The following is a 24,317-nucleotide window of genomic DNA, read 5'->3' on the forward strand; positions in this document are numbered from 1 at the left end:
AATAGATTTCTTCCTAACTGAACTTTACAGTAGTTATGAAATACTGCTTTGTGTTTCAAACCAGATGGTGTAGATCATTAATTTCAACCAACCGAAATTTCTTAGTTCAGTAATGGCAAGCAGCTGTTCCTTACATATTCAGATATTCATGAAGTAAAATGATGTAAAATATATATGATATGAATTTTTTTGTTAATAGAAATCAGAATTTCTTGGAATCAGATTTCTTGCTTTGAAGATTGATAGCTACTTTTCAGTGTGAATCATAGTTTTCAAACCAAATGAAACTTTTAACCACAGTATTCAACTTTGTTGTTTTAATACAATTAGAATTTTAGAACAGATTTCTAAAAAGTTAAAGCACAGCGATCAACCAAAGGACTTGTATGCATGCATATAAGCATAACCAATGGACACAGACACCAGGGGGATGAGAGCATGAATGAGAGTGGGGTGGGGAGGCAATGGGGGGATTAGGACACATATGTAATACCTTAATCAATAAAGAAAAAAAAATTTAAAAGAAGAAAAAAGAAAGTATATGTGGACATTTAGTACATAATAGAAGTAGCATTTTATATCAACGGGAATTAGGTAAATTATTAAATAAATGATCTTGAAAGAAAAAAAAAGAAGAAAAAATATTCAGTTTGCTGAGAGGACTTCGCTGTAATTAAATAAAACTCTTATCTATACCCTTAAAAAAAAAGTTAAAGCACATTTCCAAAAATTAGTTTATTTAAATTAACCTCTTAAATGAAAATCATAAACATTTTTATGTAAGATAGTTTGTAATTAAAATGTACAACTTAGGCTTTTGTGGAAAATCTAAATTAAATTAAATAAATTTATGCATAATTTAGAAACAGCCACCACTGATGGAAAAGTAAATTTAAACATTTGAAGGGTGGAATATTATCATTAGATATACTCATGGTGGTTTTTTAATACCTGTGGCCTGATGATAGGGTGGAGAGTACATTGCTGTGATTTTAAAGATATAGTTCTTATATCAAGCCATCTATTTTATTAGTATATTAATATTTTACCTAGTTCATTTTCCGTGAATAGTTCATCTACTAAATGAATCTCTGTGATCTCTCTTGATATGTGTCATGGAAACCTAGATAATGCCAGCCTCTTTTCTCTTATTGTGTGCCATTGTATCTTCAGAAACTTCAGAGAAATTTGTATTTCTACAGATTTGAAAGCCATCTTATTTGAGTCCCTGGTCTCCATGAAACGTTAGGCTTCTTCCAATAAAAGCAGGGTCAGTAGCTTTTTAGCCACAGAGGTTAAGCTTAGTGGCCCATAACTCCTTGGGCTTTCTCTTTTACTTTAAATGAAATATCATTTGCTACTTTGTAGTCATTAGTATTGCCTTCTGTATATTCAAACTGTTAAATATGTCAAAACGTATATGTTTCTTTCTTGCTTTTATTTTTTTAAAGGATTTTAATATTGTCATATAAAATAGGAATCTAGCATTTCCTTTAGTTACAATATTTTTTCCTTGGAGTCTAAAATTATTATGATTGTAATCACTGACTAACTCCTTTTCTGTCATGAAAATTATGCTGTTTGCTTTAGAACATTTACCAACAGAGGAAGCATATTGTCACTTAGAGTAAAGCTGTACTACTACCACTACCCACTCTAAATGACTTTTTACTTTTTTGTTTTTCTTCATCAATTTTGGTGAATCTTATTCCTAGCATTTGACATATAAATACATTTCTGGAATGTGAAGCTTAAAATGGTTTGCTTCTGTCTAAGAATCATTGTAAAACTACAGTTTTCATTTCCATATGTGTTTCTATGGTGTGTCTTATCAGAGACAGCCAAGTAAGTTATGATTTATCTATTTGAGTCATTTCTTTTTCTCATTTTCTCCATTATTGATATCTACTTTATCCCACACAATCACAATTTCACTTTTAGCTGGTTCACCAAAGAGCCCAATATTATGTTTTCATTTGACTTTAAAAAATGAAGTTTATTTAAGTAACAATATAGAAGAAGATAATGTTTTTGTATTTGTTCCTTCTGTTCACAATGTGCATACGCCAGTTTTTTAACTGACTTCCAGAAATCAGAAGGCTGATAAATTACCTGTGCTGACAATCAATTTGCTTTGATTTCACCCTTATTCCAGTACATACCCCTTTTACGTATAAGCATACTTACCATCATTACTCGGAACACCTCAGAAAGGTGTGTTGGATGTAACCATGGCATAAAGGCCTCATATAATTTAATAACCTAAATGTAAATAATGCTCCGCAGCTTACAACATGCTCTGGTGTATGTCACCTGCCTTCTGTTTGTTCGCTGGTTATTTAAAAGGGACATGGAATTCTTCAGTTCCTTGAATAAGAAACAAGGTTAGAGTAAAATACTACTAGATTTATCTGGAGTTTGTAATCAAGAATAAATGATTCCTCTGTAGTATTTCTAGAAAACAATTATTTTGGGGTTCAGAATGCTGAGAAACAGATAGTTCGAAGAAGTTGGGGTGCTTGAATAGAAGATTTAAGGTATAATTTAACTTTTATTAAGTTATAAATAAATTCTAGGGAAGAGAGATTGCTCACATATCAGAGTTGCCTAACTTTTGTCAAGCCATGAAGGGCACTGTAGCAACTGTGGTTCACAGAATGAGCTGCAGTATCCTAGAAGTACTAAAAAATAAGTTCAGAAATATAAATTTGCTCTTTTTTACTCACATGATATCAGGCTTATTTTCTTGTTAAACTTGTTGTGTTCTGGGTTTATAAAATTTCTGGTTGAATCTTTAAACTGAAAATATTTAGTTTGATATCTGATGAGCTCCCACTTTATAGTTCCACTCTGTGTTCCATTTATCCTTTTGCTCCTCATTTTTCCCTTTGAAGACAGTGGGAGCTCTGATCACAGTGATGCTATTGAGAATTTGACATTTAGTTTCTTCCTAATCTGGCTCACGTCACTAGGTCATGTTTCATGTAATAATTATTAAAATATTATTCCGTTATCTTTTTATTTAGTGTATTTATATCTGAAGTATTTCTGAGTGTAGAATCTTTTCTTCTACTGGCATGCTGAATATCTTTGTATTCATTTTCAAACTGTGGTATACATTTTATTTTGGCATTTTACTTAGCTTTGTTCCTCTAAAATTGGCAGATTTCTTGAACTCTGATCCTCAATTATTTGGTTTTCATTTAGCAGAGGAGCTTGTTGATTTTTGTGGCCTTAACCTTATTTTTAGCCACACTTTCACAAAGTGTTAGATCCATATAAAGTTAATTTTTTTAGCTGTTCAACTCTTTATGGAATCTTGGCATTCCCCACACCTCTGCTTCCCTTCCTTCCTCCCCAAGTAGGATTCTCTAAGCCCTGCAGACACACAATCCTGCTGCAGCTTTTTGTCTCCAGTGCTCATTTGGTACATATACCCAATCCCATTGTATATTATTTATTAATGAAATGTATTACTTAATTGCATCTTAAGTGTTTGTCCTTTATTTCACTTAACATAAGAATCTTGAAAACAGAAATTATCTATTATAATTTTTGTATTGACCACAGGACCCAGGAAAGTATTGTTACGCATATGATAAGTGTAAAATGGTCATCTGGTGTCTGAGTAATTGACTTACCAAATTTACAATTTTAAATTTGTAAATAGTGCAGTGAGTGTGACCTAGCCAATATCTATCTAGAGGTCACTTAATCCAGAATACTTTCAAAATAGGAAACTTCTCAGAACTTTTCAAATAGTTATTACAAAAGCCATAGGTTATCTGGATTCTTAGTTTAGAGCAAATAAGAAAATAGACTCAAAAATTAGTAAGAAGTAATAATGCAGACCTGGATTTAGGAAAAGAAGCACTTTATAATCAACAGAAAAGAACTCAAAAAGCATAGTAGTGTAGAGCCATTTAGTGTAAGTAGTCAAATATATCTAACCACCTTGGGCTTGCTACATGATAATTGATGCTTATAATGAAGATTGTGTCATCAAGAACCATTTAAATATATTCTGTACACTTCATAAAAACTCAGGGAGTGTAAAATATATTCACAAAGATTTCTAACCCAAGTTTGTATGTTGTTTTAAGGTTTGACAAGCATTGCTTATTTAGAAATTCACTTACTTGAAGTATCTAATTTCCTAATCATGTTATCAGTACACAAATGAAGCTGTGTTGGTATAAAATGCAGGACATACTAACTACAGTTTTGCACTTTACTGACAGTGTGCTATTTAATGTCTCCTTATCTTCAGTCATTTTATTTCCTTGCTGTCTGTTCCCCCTTACCTCGCCTCACCCATGTCCTCTTCTGTCTTTGTGAGCCACCTGAAGGCAGAGATTGTCTTACTCACCTCTGCACTAGGATAGTACTGCCATATAGTAGATGCTCAATAAATGTTCAAGCTTTGTGCTGGAGTGTTTTAAAAGAAAACATGTATGTATGTATGGTCTTCTGTTCATATTTCCAAGAGAAGAGCATGTCATGCTAACATTTTATTTCCAGATTAAATATACAGGTTATTTGCTATTGTATTGCTTGATAGAATAGTTTCCTTTTTATTCCCTACAAATATGTTTTACTAGTTACCATCTTCCCTTTTTGTAGATGGGCTAATTGCCTCTGAAGGAGCCATAAGTCCAGATTTCTTCAATGATTATCACCTTCAAAATGGAGATGTGGTTGGGCAGCATTCATTTCCTGGCAGGTAAACAATCTTTCCAAGAAAATTTGTTTCCCCTGTTTTTAAAAGCTAGAATTCTCTTCATTTCCCATTTTTCTATCTTTGTTCATTAAAGAGGAAAAAATACTCAGTATTTTCATGATTATACTTGCTTAATTTTAAATTAATTTCTGAAGTTATATTTTCTATGTAAAAAAAGAAATGACATCACAGATCTGGAAAACATAATATGCTTCATCACTGATTTTCAAAATCCAGGCTTTCTTTTGAAAGAGACAGTACTTTTGTCAGATTAATGAACCCAGATTGTTTTCCCAAGCTAATAAAATATAAAATAAAATAAGGATTCAATGCATGTATTTTACCAATTATTCAGACATCACTGTTTTGAAAAGTTGATGCTTTGATTAAAAACTTTTCCTCCTTGGATGGCATGCAAATAAAACATTTAAGGAGGGAAAATCTGACATGTCAGCATTGTTCTACAATTGATTTATAAAATTTTACCAGAATGTGTAAACAATCTTTTCTCCGTCATATCATTCCCTGTGACATAATATTTGATTTTAGACTGACTATTGAAATTTTACATCAAATTTAGTCTCATGAATAGGTGTAGTCTTATTTGCTGTTAAGACTATTTTTCCTTTAAATTATTTTTTTTATACATTTGTACTCTTCATTAACATGAACTGTTTTCTGTTTGGAAGATATATTTAGGCATTATTTAATTGAAAGGATACAATTATGACTAATATTTTATAACTCTTATTGATCGCTTGAAATAAGCCATTTGATTCAACAGTAATTATTTACAACCATTATTGATCATCTATTGTGTATAATCTATTTTACAAATATTCATTATGTTTATTTTAATCTGCCCAGCAATATTTTAAGACAAATATTGTTATAGCCATTTTACAGATGAAGAAATCAAGGCTCTAAGAATTTAAGTAACCAACTCATACTAGTAGGATATTACTGAAAAAATTTGAACTCAGATCTGTATGTCTCCAAAGTTTATGTTCTTTCAAACATGATGCTTAATTTGGAAGGAAACAGCATACTATAATGACTTCTAAGCATTTGGGGTTTTTTACCACAACCCCATTAAGAAATACCTTTCATATTGCAACCCAGTGCACACATACACATTTATATATATATACCTGTATATATGTAGAACAAAAACTTTTTAAAACAGTAATTACTTTTACTATCTGTAATGCACAATGATAAATTCTGTTTTATTCTATTACTTCATGTTTGAAATGCACATTGCAACCCACTATATTGTTTCACAACTCATTGATGATCATGACTCAAAGTTTAAAAGCATGGTGGAAAATGTAGTATTACATGAAATATGATCCCTTATATGTAGTTCAGTATTCTGTAGTGGACTTTAAATAAATAATAGCACTTTCAAAATAGTTTTATTGTTATACTGGATGTCACGGTAAGAAACTCCTTGCCTTAGGAAATAAAAGTTAAACATGGTTACATACCAGAAAGCATATGGCTTTTGATTACTTCTGATGTTTCTGTCTATATTAGCCATAATCATTTAAATAGAGGCTCTGTTTAATCATAACTACTATACTCCATCATGGGACAATTCCTTATACAAATGTTTTCTGAAACATAATTGGAAAAGAAAGAAATGATTTGGGTTTATAATCCTAATATTTATATGGAAGATTTTTGCTGATGGCATTTACAAGATTAATTCTGCCATTTATGTTTCATTGTGAAGAAAACATTATTTTTGTATCTCCTTCAGATACTGACAATCTCCAGTGTAAAGAAAATAGACGGATACTAATTATGCATTACTTACTCCTGAAAGACTTGCTTTCATTTTTTTAAGAACCCGAACATTTTCATTAAAATTGGATGTACAAAACAATGAACTTAAGAGCTCAGTTCAGCAAAATTTCTCATCTGGTTTTCAAAATGGTCATTTTATAAAACAATAAGTATGTTTTGAGTAACAGCTGTACTCAGTGACTAAATTATGCACTGTGTCCAAAGATTTCAGGGTTTTATTTCTTAATTCTGTTAATAACTCTTTAAAAATGACTGGGAAAATTCTCTTACCTTTGTACCTTCAGTTTCTTTACAAAGGTAAAAATATGATCATCTATTGTGTATAATCTATTTTACAAATATTCATTATATTTATTTTAATCTGCCCAGCAATATTTTAAGACAAGTATTGTTATAGCCATTTTACAGATGAAGAAATCAAGGCTCTAATTTGGGTAGTGTCTTATATATCTAAAAGGCACATCAGAATAATGTTGGCTTAAATTACTAGTTAATAAAATGTACTATAGACTATTTTCAAATCAAAAGAGTGATATTTATTATAATCATTTTGATTTGGGAATTATTTACCCTTTAAAAAGAACTTCCCCTGAGAAAGTTGTCTTTCATCTCCTGTCTTTTGTAATTTTTCAGACCTTAAATCATGTAACTGTATCGTTTTCTTTTTTTATTTCCAGGAGAAATAATTTACAATGAATTTCCTTAGGTTTTTTTTTGGGAGGGGGGGGTGTTGGTTAGGTAATAGATCAAATAAGAAGGAACTTTCAATTAGATCAGCAGAGATACAGAGAAAGTCTACAGTGTAGCCCAAATTCGGTTATTTTTTCCTGCATTTCCTACTCTGGAATCATTTACTCTTGCTTTTGTTCAATCATTTTTGATTGGTTAGGATTCTCTTTTAATAGGATTTCTATGCTCTTCTTTGATAGTAACAAGCCATAGATCTTATCTGGCTTATTTTTTAATTCTGCAAAGATTTAAGCATTTTAAATTGCTACGTAATTATTCACATATTTTGGCATGAAAATTTGCCACAAAATGTCCCAGATGTGAAATTTTAAACTAATGGCTACCTTTCAGCTTCTGATATCCAGTAGGTAAATTTAAAGCCTATTAGATCTAATAACATTGACTGAAAATACTATTTTGAAAATTTTTATTTTAAGCAAAATAGTATTTTTTTAGAACTATAAACAGAACATGTTAAACTCTTATTCTTCATCTTTGCTGTGGAAATAAGATTAAGCAGACCTAATGGACAACTTGAAGAATTTGGGTTAGTTATGAAAAAAAACTCTTGATTGAATTTTAAATACTGAAAAAGCTGATTTTTAAATACTTTTTTAAAAAGAAAATGTTATATGTTCTGAGTTGGTTTTTGAACAGGGAAATTGTTCAGATGACTTAAAAATTCTTTCCCTCTTCCTTTTCATGTATCTTTGATAAGTAAGCACTGTCAAGTTATCTGAAAAAATAATAAATTAATGTATAGCCTAGCCGGTTTGGATCAGTGGATAGAGCATAGGCCTGGCAACTGAGGCGTCCCAGGTTAGATTCCAGTCAAGGGCACATGCCTGGGTTGTAGGCTTGATCCTCAATGGAAAGCATGCAGGAGGCAGCCAATCAATGATTCTCATCATTGATGTTTCTCTCTCTCCCTCTCCCTTCCTCTCTGAAATCACTAAAAATATATTTTAAAAATTAATGTATAAAATGTAAATTTTTTTAATCATTGTCATTGTTTTTAACATGAAACAATATGGCAGTGCCAGGTGGCATGCTCTTTAGCCAATACTCATGGCTTTTCGATCTTTGGGGTTTTAACATATCCATTTCACTGGGTTCCAGTCAATTGATGATCCCAAGTTCCTTTGAGGGAAAGAATACATTTCTAATTTTTATTAGAGTTTTTTTTTAATTGTTCAAAGAAAAACCCTTCACTTTCTTCCTAAAATGGCAAAACTTAGTAATAGGCATATCTATTAAAATGCAGAAACCAAGCCAGATTTAGAGAACAGTTCAAATTAGTCTTTTTCTTAACATCCAAGCCAGGGGCCCTGCTTAATCTGAATGCCTGCATTTTTGTAATATAACAAGGCCATGTAAATGGAAATATTGAAAACTGTAAACTCATCTATCCTATTCTACAAGGGAGATTGGATATCTGATAAAATAGATGTGGCAGTTGGACAGCGAATCCTGGGTTTTAGACATGCCTCACTATCAGCCTGAACCTCTGGGCGCCAGAATTCCCCGGCATTTAGAGGTGATGCAAAATGCATTAGGGCTTCAAGGCATTAGCTACACAGTTGCCAATCCCAGAGGGTCAGATGTAAATCTCCCCTCCCCAAACCTGAACTGGTGTTAAAAGTGGAACTTGCTATTGAAGCTAATTAAAAATAATAGGAGTAAGACGAGCTTTCTCCCCCTTTTTACCATGTATCCGTACCATATTTTTGGACCGTTTTTTATTATAACTCTTACTTTTCAAGACTAACAAGAACCTCATGTTGAGTATTTTTAAACTGCTTCCAGCTTTTACAAATCAGTTTTTGTTGCAGTAAAAATGGTCCATTTTTCTTTTATAGGAATCCAATTTTCATAAACTGGGGAAAAATTACAGAGGCTGCTTAGGTTTCCTTGGGGCTTTGAACAATGTTCTTCAGAGGGAGGGCCTGGAGTTCTTTGTGGTTGCCACAGTGATGTCATTTACTGACCATCTCACTGGAGCCGGGGATGAACTAGATGTGTCGTATCTGAGCCATCTGATTCTTACACTTTCATTTTCTGTGTCTGTTAGACAGCCCGCCTCTTTTTCCTTCTTTCTTAGAATATGTTGGAATGAACTTTCTGTGCATTATATGAATTATATATTACCAATATGCACCTCTTATTCTGTTCACTCAATTTATTTTTTTCAAACATTAACTCACAGTTGAAATGTTAGTTGTACTTCTAAAAATCATACTGAATATACCTAACAAATTACATACTTCCTTAAAATATAAGAAATAAACTTTTATTCAAATTTTTAAGTGTATATTTTTACCTATAACAAGGACTCTACATGTAAAAATTAGACATTTCTTTAGTTATTAGGCCACCTTGATTTTACTCAGCTATTTACTCAGTTTTTTCACTTGAGAAAAGCACCTCAAATTTACATATTCCCTGTCTAAAGTGCATTATGCAATGTTTACAGATCTACATATTATTTCTAGAACTCTTGGATTAGATTTTTCAAAGCAGTTACTCAAAGAAGAAATGAAATTATTGTCTGATATAACTTTTAATTTGGCCAGTGCAAAACTTGTTTTATATTGAGAAGGAAGTAAATATGCCTATAAAATCCATTCTCCGAGAAGTCCTTTTTCAATATTTAATTGATAACCCAAACTCTCCCATTTGTTCTGATAGCTGAAGTTTTAGTAACCATTATTACTGTGGCAGTAGTATAGACAGTATATGAAAGGATCCAAAAATAGTGAAAAGAACCTTCAGGAAATACTTCCTTTGATAAACATTGAGACCAACTATTTTTGTTCAGCAGTATAATAAGAACTAAATGTATTGGCAAATACTTATGAAATCTTTTAAAAATAAACATTAACTAAAACAGTGCTTTATTTAATGTTATTAAATTTTTATCAAAAATGAACATACCCTTTTTGTTATTTATTAATGTCTTCTATTTTTCTCAGTAGAGAACATGCTTCATGAAATCTGTAAAAAAAAACTTGACTTTAGTAATTTTTCCAGACACAGTGGTTACAAAATAAAGCACCCAATTTCCATTTTTGCCTAGCAATTGACAAGGATTTTAATGCTAATACCCACGTATTGACTGGAGCAAAGAGGTATTCTGATCACCTCCTGTAAGAATTTAAATGGATGAAACCATTGTGGGATATATTTGGTAACAGAGAACAGGAGCCTTAAATTGTTCACTTCCTTTCAGTCTGTAACTACATTTCTAACACTTTATCCTTATGAAGTAATCAAAGATAAATCCTGCATAAATAAATAAATGATTGTTTATGTCAAAGAAAATAGATCCACTGAGTGTAGTGAGGTACACTTGCCCAATTGTGGAATAAACATTATTTTCAGCACCTACTTTTATGCCACATGATACTGTCCACATATTAGATTATATTATATCAGTGTTCTGGTTTAAGTCAATATGAAAGTCAAAATAGGTAAAAATAGATACATTTAGTAATATATATTTACTTAACATAAAATTCTTAACTTTTTTAAGAGTTGACCACAGACATTTTATAGTTTGCTTCTTCCTTATTGAAAATTATTTTTTGATAAAAAACATTATTCACTTGTGATGTTTTGATAACATAAAATTGAGTACATCACTGCCATATCTGTAACTTCAGTAGTGAAAGTCTACAATATGTTTGGAACATGTAGTCATTCCATTTATATTCATTTACATGTATGAAAACATTAGCACAACAGATTATTTGATTTAATCTTAATGTGTAAATATATTTTTAAGACAAAACTATTATCAAACAATATACAAAATTAAAAAACAAAAACTTAATGACTGCTTATGCAAGATACTTAGACATTTTATTTCCTCTTTGTTCATGATTTGCATAGGTCTCTAATACTTGTTCTCAGCTGTACTTAGTTTGGGAGATTTGCAAGTGTTGCTTCTCTGTTTTAATGAAATTTTGTTAAACCATGATTAAAACACATAGAGTACAACCTCTTTATAGGAACAGTAGGATTAAGTAACAAGACAGTATTCTGTTTACTTTTAAAAGTTGCTCTGTTTCAGAGTATATTATTTCATCTGAAAATATCCAAATCTCTGAAATTTTTATTACAATTGTATTTGGTTATCCAAATAACATTGTTTTTAATGTAAGTAAAATATATATTTCAAATTCAGTAATAAGTGCTATACCTAGGTATAATCAATAGAAATAATTTTAAGTTCTTTCCACCTTCATCAGTATTAACCAATCAGAAATGAGTGGTAAAATTTCTTGAAATGAATAAAACCATTCATAAAAAATAATAGACAGGGGAAATTATATCTAAGGTAATGAAGTGGTCACTTTACTCTCAAACTTGGGGGATAGTGAAAACAGGAAAACAAGAATGGCAACAGACCTATAACACAGTTCTGATGAGAAAATCAAACCAATGCAAATAAATGATTTTCACACTATAAGACTCTTGTTCTAACATAATCCTTATATCAAATTGCATTTTTCTTTCTAAATACTCCCATAGCAATTCTGCCAGTTCCTTTTTTTATTATTTCAGAAGATGGACTGTCTTAGGAGCTTTCTAAAAGTTTCAAAGAATAAAATGTTTTAAGGCTTTTTTTGGTCTAAATCTAAGTATAAAAGACTAATACTAGTAACTTTCATTTAGCTAGCATTTATATCGCATTTGATCCTCAACAAGTGTGTGAGTTAGATAAGGCAAAGAATAGTATTGTCCCTGTTTTAACAAATGCAGAAATTAAGTCTAAGGGATTTTTAAGGGACAAGCCCCAAACCAGATAGCTAATAAATGGTGAAGCCTTTAAGCTTGGCAAGAGCCAGCACTCTTAGTATTACACCATGACTGCCTCCAAATGGCAAGCCATTATCGTTGTCTCACAGTGAACTGTGCTTAGAAACTTTCAAAGTAAATGTTATTGCAATTCAGAGTAAGATATGTAGGTCTCATTGTACAACACAACATGTTTATCTATTTTGCTTTAATACATTTGACACGATTTACTGCAAATTGGTGCTTCAAATTATAAGAAAGATGCTACAAATTATTAATACCTTAATTAGTTCGCTACTACTAATTTGTCCTAAGTAGTTAAGTCATAAAGTCCTCTACAGATTAATACAGTTGTATAAACAAATTCGGATGAAATGAGTGGGATAATCTCAGTCTAGAAGGGTTAATGTGTCATGCAAATAGTTTATTTAGCTAATCAACTAATGTCAGTATATATAAATGATACTATTATTTTACACCTATAAATGAATCCTTATATATTAGTCTTATCTTATTTGTTTATTTTTATTGAGACAACTTCTTTGTAGTCTTGAAATCGCAAGAAACTTTGGTTCTACTGTTAGAACACTAATAATGATTTGCATTTCCCAAGGAGAATTGAATTAGGTTTTATAAGCAAATTGGGCCTATAACTTTAAGGCCAAATTTTATTAGATTATCACACATCAGCATTAGCAAATTATAAACTTTACTGAAATATAGAAATAGAAGCCAAAAATCAAGGCTTAGAATTCTGGAAACTTCAGAAGATGTTTTATCCTAGAGAAATTATACTACTGACTTGGAAAAAATTTTTAAGTGATTTATTTTCCTTTGAAATTTAGAAGGAATAGAAGTTGGCGACAGAGCTGCCCTCATAAAGTTTGTGTTAATATTCAATCTGGTGATCTGAGCAGAGTTTTTGGAGGCATGCATGTTGGCTGTATATAAAGTCCAAAGGCGCTCCCAAAGAAAACCAGATTTAAAATCAAATTTATTATCACTTTTTTAGGACTTCATTTAGGAGAAGAAATTCAGCATAACTTAGTCTATAAACAGAAAAGTAATCTGAATATGACTAAATCCTATAAAAATGTTAACACATTAATTATGGTGTAGCTTTGTACTAGAAGAAATGACATGGGAATTAATCCAGTCGTGACCGAGAAGTTAATTATATCACCACCATTAAGAGCAATTATCTAGTGTTAAAGTTCATACATTTTTATATGTATTAATTGCATTTTTGTTGGCTGTACAGATATATAAAAATTAGTTGTAAATTTAAATGGAAAGAAAATAGAAAGTCCTTCAGCAGAGATGACTGCTTTTATAACATATTTGACCTATGGAATGCTCTTATTTTCAAAAAAAATATGAGGTTTTTTTTTTTTAAGGAATAGTATGCAAATTGCCATTATAAAGGCTTGCTTAATCACATGCTAATGATAAGATGCAAATTGTAAGCAATTTGATAAGCACCACCACCCATCCAAGAAAATAAGAGAGGAAAAGAGAGCATGTCATCTTTTATTTCCTTTAAGTCTGGATTCAATGATACTGAGCTTACTCCTAGACTAGGGGATATTTTCTAATTTAAGGTTGATTTATTCTGGCCCGTCTGTGTTTTGATTGATTTAACAATGTGATTTAAGTATTTATGAACAATTTTTAAATTTTTATGTTAGAAATGTTAAACCAAATATTTTTTCTCAAATATTTTTTGAAAAAACAGATGAAACTTAGAGCCTAAAGGTTTTTAAATGTAATATTAATTAATTCCCATATTCTCCATAGTCCTTCCAGATGTGCTATTACCAAATAGCTCAGTTCTCAGATATGAGCCATGTGGGTTCTGTAAACTGATTTGCACTTATTTTGAATAGGAATTATACAGATTGTTGATGAATTATTAAAGTTAATGTATTGCCAAATAAATCTAAGAGCAAAATATTAAACTGTAGTAAATGAGAAAGGAATGTGCAAATGAAGACCTGCCTGCTTTAATAAGTTTAGCAGTTACCTTCTCAGTTTCAACCAAAAGAAAAAAGTTTCTTTTTTTTTGTTTTGTTTTGTTATTGTGTTAAAAAAAAAAAAAAAAAAAAAAGAGGGGGGGTTATAAAACTGCTTGCAGCAGTATCTAAGACAAAAACAAGGAAATATAATGTTCTAAACTCAGCCGGTCCAAACCACTTGAGCTGCTATGACAGCTCATAAAACAGAGTAGTTTTTAACTGGGCTCTGTTTTACATTGCCAAAGTGAATTTTCCTTGCAGGAAGTAGCCAGAGGGTTTATTTAGTTTCCAGTCCATGGCTTTGATCTTTCTGTACTGTCACATCTCGGGTTACATAGCTCTTTTTCACTGCAGTAAATCTGCAACAGTTAATGAGAATAAAATTTCCTCCTCCTTACTGATCACATGCTGTTAAATGCCAAACCACAGCCAACTGCATATTTGCAGAGTTTCAGCTACAATGTATGAAAATGGTGCAGTCGGTTTAATCTTGTCGTCTTTGTAATTCGCTTTATTGGGCTTGCTTGCTTTTTAAGTGACCTACTTTATCAAGTAAGTGGTTAAAAGGCCCAACGTGGGAGAAAGATTTAGAATGTTAACAAACAGAGGAGAAAGGTGTGCATGTGTTGAGGAGGTGGATTGAGGGAGTCGTGCGCATGCAACGTGTACTAGCATTAAGATTCAAAGTGGGTCTATGTTAGTGCTTTTGAAAGACCAAGCCATTCGTTCTCTTCAAATAAAATTAACTAGTTTGTCAAGTCTTTGATTGTGTTGTATGTTCAGCTTCAACATAAATTTGCACTTAGTATTTATTTAATAAGTCAGAACATTATTTTTAACTTCTGATTAAAGAGTCCATATTATTTAATGGAATTTAAAGAATTTCAAAAAAACTTGATCTCTACATTACAAGAGCTATTCTTAAAGTAAAAATAACATTGTTATAAGCAAGCACTGAAGCATCCTATCAAAAGGGGCCGTATACATATTGGAAATATTATAAATATTTGTAAAATAAATCGAAGGATTTTAAAGCAAACTATTTTATACACCATTAAACATATGTATCTTCATGCTGAATTACAATAAAATCTCATATCTTTTCTTGCTACAATTAGACCTTATGATTGAGGCATTATTTGATTCAATTAATATATGTTGTTAAATTTATTTTTCACTTACATCTTTTTTCTTTTTTTATTGTCTTATTTTGTGGTTGGTAACTGGAACTTATCTCAGTCCAGAAATTCACTCTTAGAAGGCCATTTTAGATGACAGCCATTAATAAATATATTCTAGTAATATTATACACTTATATAGATCATAATAACATATAAATATGAAGTATTATAAAATAAAATATATAAAAGAAATAAATCAATTCTAGTTTTTCACCATTGAAGTCACACATTATCTTATTGCCATCTGATTCCACAGAAGAAATCATTTGTATTCTTATAAAAATCAAAATGTTGGGTATAAATTAATCCTCCTTATATAATAAAAGGCTAATATGTAAATTGTCCCTTCAGGAGTTCAACTGACTGGGAGTTTGACTGCTCGCTATGATGTGAGCTGACCACCAGGGGCTGGTGCGGAACAAAGGAAGGCCCTAGCTAGCATCCGGCAGCCAGGGAAGGAAGGCCCCGGCCGGCAGCCAGAAGGCCCTGATTGGCCCCGTTTTGTCGGCCAGGCCTACGGACCCTACCCATGCACAAATTTCATGCACCAGGCCTCTAGTAGTATATAAAACCCATTTATTGATTTAAATAACTATCATAAAAACAATAACTAAAATTACATTGAAATTTAGGATAATATTTCTGAATTTATCAAGATTTCCTGATAAAACAGAGGACTCACTTGGAGAAGTGCCTATTTTTAGTTACCCCAATGAGAAAAGAGTGACTTGAAAATTTTAAAAGACAGAGAGGTGCAGTACTACCCTGGGTCTTTTTGGAATGTGTTAAATATAATGTAGAAATGTTGAACTTTAAAATAAGCCGGTCTATGTGTACTTAAACTAAAACATCATTGTTTCCATGTGGAAGAAAATGGTGGAGGCTAACACAAAATTTTAGACTCTGTATCTGGGGTAGAGTGAGGGCGCTGTTCTGTAGTTTGCTTCTTCATTTTTCTGTAACATTAAATCTGTCAGACCATTAGTCTATAATCCATCCAATGCTCTGGATTTGAAAGTCCACAAAAAATATCTGCACAGAATAAACATTAATTTTGTTAAGTTTTTATTATTCTTCAAAAAAATAAGCAAAAATGCTCAAAAAAAGTTTGTTTCTGGAACATGAACTGTCCAGTCCAGTTTTAAATGAAATTACTGGAAAGAATTAGAAACAATTCAGGCTTCAATGTCATATAGACTTAATCTTTATCCTAATTCAGTAACTTGAAATGTTCTCTAAAATAGTTTCAGTTCCTCCTACAATCTGAGATCTGTTGATTAATAATGATGGTGGCAATTAGTGAAATACTAGAGGCCCAGTGCACAAAATTCATTCACAGGTAGGATCCCTAGGCCTGGCTGGCAATCAGGGCTGATCAGGGCCTTCCAGCTGCTGGGCCAGGGCCTTCCTTCCCCAGCTGCCAGCTGCTGGCTGGGGCCTTCCTTCGTTCCTTGCTGCCCCCTGGTTGTCAGTGCATGTCATAGGGAGCAATCGAACTCCTGGTCTCGCAATCGAACTCCCGAGGGGACACTTTGCATATTAGCCTTTTATATACAGTGGGGCCTTGACTTACGAATTTAATTCGTTCCATGATGGAGCTTGTAACTCAAATTACTCGTATGTCAAATCATAAAGTGAACGAGTGAGACACGTGATGCTGGGCTGATGTTGTGGTGTTCACTGTGACATTCGCTGCGCCAACTAGCGGTGGAGTATCTGAAGCTGGCTCGTAACCTGAATTTTAGCTCGCAACTCAAAGCAAAAAATCAGCCGAGAGACGGCTCGTATCTTGAAAAACTCGTTAGTCGGGGCACTCGTAAGTCAAGGCCCCAGTGTATATATATATATAGATATGTACCTTGAGTGCCAGGCTGTATGCTAATTGCTATTTATTACATCCCTATCTAATACAATCTTCACAACAACTCAGGCAAGGAGCCATTCATAGTAAGAAAACTGAAGCTAATCAAGTTAAGCAACTTGCCCACAGTTATCTTCCTGCTACCCAATGTCTGCTTCTATTCCCACCCATCTTTCTCCCCTCTGTTAAACTGAAGAAAGTGGACTTTTTGCATAGTCCAGCCATTCCATTTTGCTCGGGCCCCATCCCTGTTGTTTCTCAAGGATTTCTTTGCTGTCATCTCTCTTCCCTCTACTGGATCATTTTGTCATCTTATGAACGTTATCTGGAATCTCCAAAGTTAAACTCACATTGGCCCCACATCACATTCCAACTACTGCCCATTTCTCACTTCCCATCATACATGCTTCTCAAAAGACTCCTCTTCACTCTTCACTTTCCCGTCTTGCCAAGATTGCCAGTGGTCTTCACATCGCCACACCCAGTGGGCCTTCCTTGTCCTTCATTCTCAGCAGTGTCTGGGTCCTGCTTTGTGAAACTTCCCTTTTGTCTTATTTTCTATACGAACAACTCAAGTATCTCAGCTCAGGTATCACTCCCTCAAGAGCCGTTTCCTGACAAAACTATCAAAGAAGCTCCTTCCCCATCTAATTTCTGTATGTGTTAGCACCCCTGTCATTTATTTATCTACTTCCTTCCACAAGAGGTTAGTCTCCAGAAGACCAAGAACTTTGTCGTATTCACAGTTGTGCCTCCAGTGTCTGGCACAGTAGGTTCTCAATAGATGTTTGTTTAACAAATGAGTTATAAGGGTCACAGCCAGTGTTCAAACACTTATGTGTCCGCCTCTATTTCCTGGGCTGTATTTTATTTTCAATGTTAATTTTTTTAACAATGTCTTAAATTTATATATAATCTTTACTATTTCAGCGTCCTTTCAAATGTACAATATATAGTACATGGTGGAGCAAAAGTAGCTTTACAGTTGTCCATATAGAAAATAATAATTGACAAATAATAATACAAGAATAAACAGTTTCATGTATTCACACTGTAAACCTACTTTTGCCCCATCCTGTATTTATTATAGACTCAAGATATATATATACTAGTGGCCCGGTGCACGAAAATCATGCACTGGGTGGGGGGGTGGGGGAGTGTCCCTCAGCCCAGCCTGCCCCCTCTCACATACTGGGAGCTCTCAGGCATTGACCCCCATCACCCTCCAATCACAGGATCGGCCCCTTGCCCAGGCCTGACGCCCCTGACAGAGGTGTCAGGCCTGGGCAGGGGAACTTCATTTCCCCCCATCACTGCTTCTGCCCCCAGCCCAGGCCTGATGCCTCTGGCCCAGGCGTCAGGCCTAGGCAGGGGACCCCCAAACCCCTCCGATTGCTGGCTCTGCCCCTTGCCCAGGCCTGACGCCTCCACCAGAGGTGTCAGGCTTGGACAGGGGACCCCCATCTCCCCCCGATCACTGGCTCTGACCCCCGCCCAGGCCTGAGGCCTCTGGCCCAGGAATCATGCCTGGGCAGGGGACCCCCATCTCCCTCTGATCGCTTGCTCCACCCCCCGCCCAAGCCTGACGCCTCTCACCCAGGCTTCAGGCCTGGGCAAGGGGACCATGATATCCCCCCAATCCCCGGCTCCGCGCCCCCAGCTCCCCGCGGTTGCAGGCTCTGCCCCTGCCCCTGCAGGACGCCTCTGGCCTGGGCGTCTGGCCCGGGCAGCGGGGACCCGCAGCTGCAGCGGCCCCTCGATTGTGGGCTCCGCTTTAGGCCCAGGCAAGGGACCGCTAGCTCCTGGGACTGCCAGCTTTGACTGTACCTAGCTCCCATCGCTGGCTCCACCCCTACTTCCTGCTATCACTGGCCAGGGCGGCAAAGGCGCCTGATTCTCTGATCATGGCTGGGGGGCAGGGCAAAGGCGGCCTCAGGGCCGCCTTTGCCCTGCCCCCCAGCTCTTAGCTCCCCCCTGGGTTTCTGATCACTGTCAGTGGCAGGGGGCTTCTTCCTGCTTTCCCTTTCGCCTCCCTGCATTGTGCTTACATATGCAAATTAACCGCCATCTTGTTGGCAGTTAACTGCCGATCTTAGTTGGCAGTTAACTGCCAATCTTAGTTGGCAGTTAATTTGCATATAGCCCTGATTAGCCAATGAAAACGGTAGCGCCGTACGCCAATTACCATTTTTCTCTTTTATTAGTCTAGATACACACACATGCACATATATAGTATTATATGCTTATAACATTGTTGGTAGGAACCTGTGCTATGTGGGAAATTTTTTAATAACCTAATAAGATCAAATGTCTTTTAAATTGCAGTATTTCATGTAGGTGAAGATGCATGCCTTCATAGTTAAAATTGAGTTAAGAAATTCTTAGTACACATGTATCATGCTACAACATATCTCATTGAAGTATTTCTCATATATATGTATACACACATATACACACACAAACACACATGAGAAGTACTTACCTTACCAAATATCAGCATTCTTTATCATTAAAAAAAAAATTATTATTGGGAAAAGAAACTTTTAATGTCCCAGTATTAACAAGTTTTACATTTTTCATTATCAAATAGCCTATGTTTTGTAGAAATAAATTATATGCTATACTTACAATGAATAAAGAGTTTCCTTAACCGTATTTTTTTCCTATTACTGGGTATTAACTAATGACCTGTTAGTAACTAGTAAATCAGAAGGATAGCATATGTGCTATTGGAGATTGTCATTTCCAAAAGATATTTTAACTGCTAAAGTTTCTGTGATGACAAATTAAATTAACTTTATAGAATATAAAATAAAGATGTAATCAAGGTAAGGATGTGCGTTTAATGTTTTCTTTTAACACTTACTGTTTTCTTTATGTAGTAACCTTTCTAACTGACAAGGACTTGGATGGGCCCCAGGGATACAGAAACAATTCTTTTTCGCTTAAGAAACTTATAGTTCAGAATTAAAATGTAATTATTTGAGATGACTTAAAGCATAATTATTATTCCTTATTTCAACTTTCTCTTTTTGAAAATATTTAAGATTCATAGTATTATTTGGCTTAGAAAAGGAATTAAGGAATCAATACTAAGTACTTTGTCAGCTTTGGAACATCAGTGGTCTTGTAACTGGACGACCAAGGGGTCCAGGCTGACGGTCACTACTTCAGCCAGTTAAGCAGAGACAGAGTTGACTCATATATGAGCGTTTATTCCGATGATGCTGGCAGTGTGGGAGAGCAGCAGGTCATCCACAGAAATCTGCTCCGCACCCTACATAAGCCAGCTGCTTTTGTTGGGTAGAAGGGACAAAGATTACATGGGCAAGTAGGAATTACAGGTATGGGAAAGTGGGCATGGTTTACTCACTACAGATTACAAGTCATGAGGACTCGGGGGAGTCACAGAGAGCGGGCACCTTCAGGCGCCCTGGGACCAGATTACAGGTAATAGAAGGTTTTAAAGATCAGGTGCCTTCAGGACTAGGTGCCAGGCGGTTGTAAACCTGTCCATAATGATAGGCAGTTCTCAGAAGAAGGATGGACTGCATTCCAATGTTAGCTCTCAAGTCCTAGGGCATTTATCTCCCAGCCAGGTTAGAATGTGCTTTCTGTAATCAGAACAGAACCATCATGGTTAACAGAGCATGATTAATATTTCTTATAATTGTAGCTGGTCCCAAATATTTTATTTCTGCCCTTAACAGTCTTCTACATGTTCCTGCCTACTTTTGTATTATTCCAACACCTTGATTAAATGTGCGTGCATGCATATGAGTATTACAATGAAATAAACATCTTAAACAGTTCTGAATTGTCCTTAATCTTAAGAGGACACAAAATCAATCATCTTTGGAAAAGAATGCCATGCTATGTTAAATGATAAACACTGTGTGTGTGTGTTTTTCATTTTATGCCTATCATTGCAATTTTTTTAATTTTTTTCATTGATTTCAGAGAGGAAGAGAGAGGGAGAGAGAGATCGAAACATCAATGATGAGAGAGACTCATTGATCGGCTGCCTCCTGCACGCCCCCTACTGGGGATCAAGCCCGCAACCCAGGCATGTGCCCTTCACCGGAATCAAACCTGGGGCCCTTCAGTCTACGGGCTGACACTCTATCCACTGAGCCAAACCAACTAGGGCACAGTGCAATTTTTGACAAAGAATCGCATTATCATTTAAATACACTTCCTGAATTACATAGGTTGTTTAATAAAATACTGCATTGTGGTGGTAAGTCACTAGAATTTTTATACAACAGTAAATTCTTCATTATAACAGTAAGCTCTTTGGAAGGATGAGTCCAGAAGGCAACTCATTGTGGCTTTGTACTAGAGATAATGCTTCTTTAAAAACACATCTATGTCCTTCAAAACATAATTTGAATAACCGTGAGATTTGAGGAAAGCTGCTATATCATTGAGTTTATTGTAAATGTTGATTTTGTTGGTGCTTCCCATCTCAAAAACAAAGATATATTGAATAGAAACTTTCCATTTTATAAAGGAAGAGAGGAAGGGAGGGAGGGAGGGAATAGCTAGTGATGAATCCTCAAAACATTAATAGAGTTTTAGATTACAAAGATTTGTTCAAATGGATCTGGTTTTCTCATTTTAAGTGCAATAAACCTCCATTGATGATTATTTGAAAATCGAGACGATGTCTGGAGTTAAGGGGATTAATTATGGACTATAGTTTTGTAGATTTTACCTGTAGGAATTTTAGGTCAATATACAGTCTTTCGGTAGTAGCCCAAGTCAGTTGGTAATCTCTTAACTACTTAGTGCTTTCATCAGTTAAATAGAAATCAGAGCTATTTCAAAGAGACAAGTGTGGCTCTATAATAGAACCTAATTTCAAATGCTATTTGTTTTTATATTCTAGAAGAATATTAGTAATTTTCTAAACTTTATACTTCTGTTATTAAAGTGAATTATTGGCATTATAAATTCTATGTATGTCTATGCCAGTTTTTATGTAAAAGCTACACATTTCTATGGCCTCATTTTAGACTAGTGAGGCACAATGGCACAATCAACAAATGCTTTTTATGCCCTTGATTAAGTTAAAGATTTAAGTCTTTTTAATAGATTGATAAACAGGACCATAATTAATGACTTCTTGAATATCTTCTCTTTTGTGGACATAAGTCAGCATCCTATCTCATGTAATGTAACATACACCCACATAACACACATATTTTTTAAGCCTATTTTTTTGTTTATCTTTACCTAAAGTTGATACATCCCACTTTTTCAGATATTCTTTCCTTTTCAGGTTTTTCCTGAACGCACCTTCATATTGGCCGGTCAGAAATTAAAAGGCAAAAGCAATCTTAAAAATGAAACCAAATTGGTGTGGACAGTATCGAGTGGCTAATTTAGAGCCCCTCAAATGAGAAAGGAGAGGTGGAGGCTTCTAGGAGCATAGTTAGGCAAGTAAATTTTTAAATTGCAACTGTAACTTAAAATTACATCTTTTCAAATTGATACAAGAAACCCATAAAGCTGTGTTTACATGGGTATTAAAACTTCATGCTGAGATAGCTTTGAGGTGGTAAATGAACAGGAATTCTTAAAAGTCTCTAAAACATTTTTTAAAGGTTTTTGGGTTTTAAGGACTTTATAAATATTGAATTATTATAATTCACTTATTCTCTTTGTACACAAAGAGGAAAAAGAAACTATTACAGTTTATTACTGTTGCAACTTGCCTATTTCTATCAAAGTCTGGGGGAGGGAAGTACTGTTTGCCATCAGCAAGTGGGTACCATAGTCATTTAAAATAAATCAGTTTGCAATCTTTCCTCGTTCTGCATGCTTGAAATAACTAGTATAGATATACAATTGACCCTTGAACAATGCAGGGGTTAGGGGCACCAATCTCAGAGGCAGTCAAAAATCTGCATATAACTACAGTCAGCCCTGCACATACGCAGGGTCCCACCAGGAATTTATCCTTGAACAACACAGTTCCAACACGCTGGTCCATTGAAAAACGCGTGTGACCAATCTGCGCAGTTCATACCCGTGTCGTTCAAGGGTCAAGGCACCTGTGTGTGTTTGAAATCCACCTAAAACCCTGTTCTGCCCTTAATCTCAAGGATGTACGCTGCATTCCCATCTCCAAGGAGAGTTCTCCTCACCCTTGCCCAGCTTTGCTTATAAGTCCCAGTTTGTTGGGTTGTCACAACCCCAAGACAATGAACATCCCAAAATGAAAATACCCCACTCCAAGTACTTCTGTGCCCTTTTCAAAGAGAAGCCAACACTATAGCAGTCAGCCTGGGAACAGGAGTGTGTACAAGGTGAGAAGTGATGATTTCTGTGAAATAACCAAAAACCTTGCCCTTGATCAGCCACTTTCAAAGTAAAATCACTGGATATAAAAGACGAGAAAGCATGTAAAGAGTATTTTTCATCGCTAAAGGTGTTGTACCATTTGCATTAGTCATAACACAGAATCCCGCTTATACAAGCCATCCACTCTCACTATGGTAAAAGGAAGGTATGATTGGCTGTGGCATTATTTTGGTGCAACAACAATTAGTCGCCTGTGCATAGGCATAACTCTCTATGAATTATGTAAGAGCCCCGGGAGGCCAAACAAAAAGCATGCATGAGAAGTGTGCCAGGTATGATAAGGATCTTTTCACTCTCTAGATTATATGGCAGGAGCCAGGACGTCCTGGGTATTTTTAGGGAAAGTTCTATTATTTTCATATGTCAGAACAATAACAACACCAACTGTATAAGAGTCACCATCCTGTTCTTGTAAGAGACTTGGAAATATAATCTCAAGGCAGACATGTTAAAAGGGATAGCCATTATTCTTATTTTACAAAAATAATCATGACAAAGTTACAGATATAGACCGAAAGAAGTTATCAATAGAGACAGAAATCTTATTCAGATATTGTTTCTGAAGTCATTGCACCCAACTGACTTTTAAAAATTCAGGAGTTAAGTTCATATTTAAATTAATGTTGTTGAATTTAATAAACATTAGCCTTAGATAGATGTAAGTAGAAAATGAACTCACCTTGGGATGGTTTGTTTGTTCGTTTATTTGTTTGTTTTTACAGATCCATAATATAGCATATTCTCAAGGACGAAGAGAACTTGTAAAATGTAAGAGTGGAGGTTTACTTTAGCACCTGTTCTTCCAGTGCTACCTGCAGTGTTGGTTCACT

General features: G+C 34.6%; 1 protein-coding gene across 2 annotated transcripts in view; it reads left to right on the top strand.

Annotated features, from left to right (window-relative positions):
- KIFAP3 (kinesin associated protein 3) overlaps positions 1-24,317 on the top strand; it is a 112,203-nt gene that overhangs the window by 78,621 nt on the left and 9,265 nt on the right. For both annotated transcript variants that reach the window (XM_059674094.1, XM_059674093.1), the window contains exon 19: positions 4,624-4,723. In XM_059674094.1, the coding sequence (XP_059530077.1) occupies positions 4,624-4,723 (100 nt within the window). The remainder of the gene's footprint in view (positions 1-4,623; positions 4,724-24,317) is intronic.

Source organism: Myotis daubentonii, chromosome 18 (genome assembly GCF_963259705.1).
Source record: "Myotis daubentonii chromosome 18, mMyoDau2.1, whole genome shotgun sequence".
Classification (NCBI taxonomy): Eukaryota; Metazoa; Chordata; class Mammalia; order Chiroptera; family Vespertilionidae; genus Myotis; species Myotis daubentonii.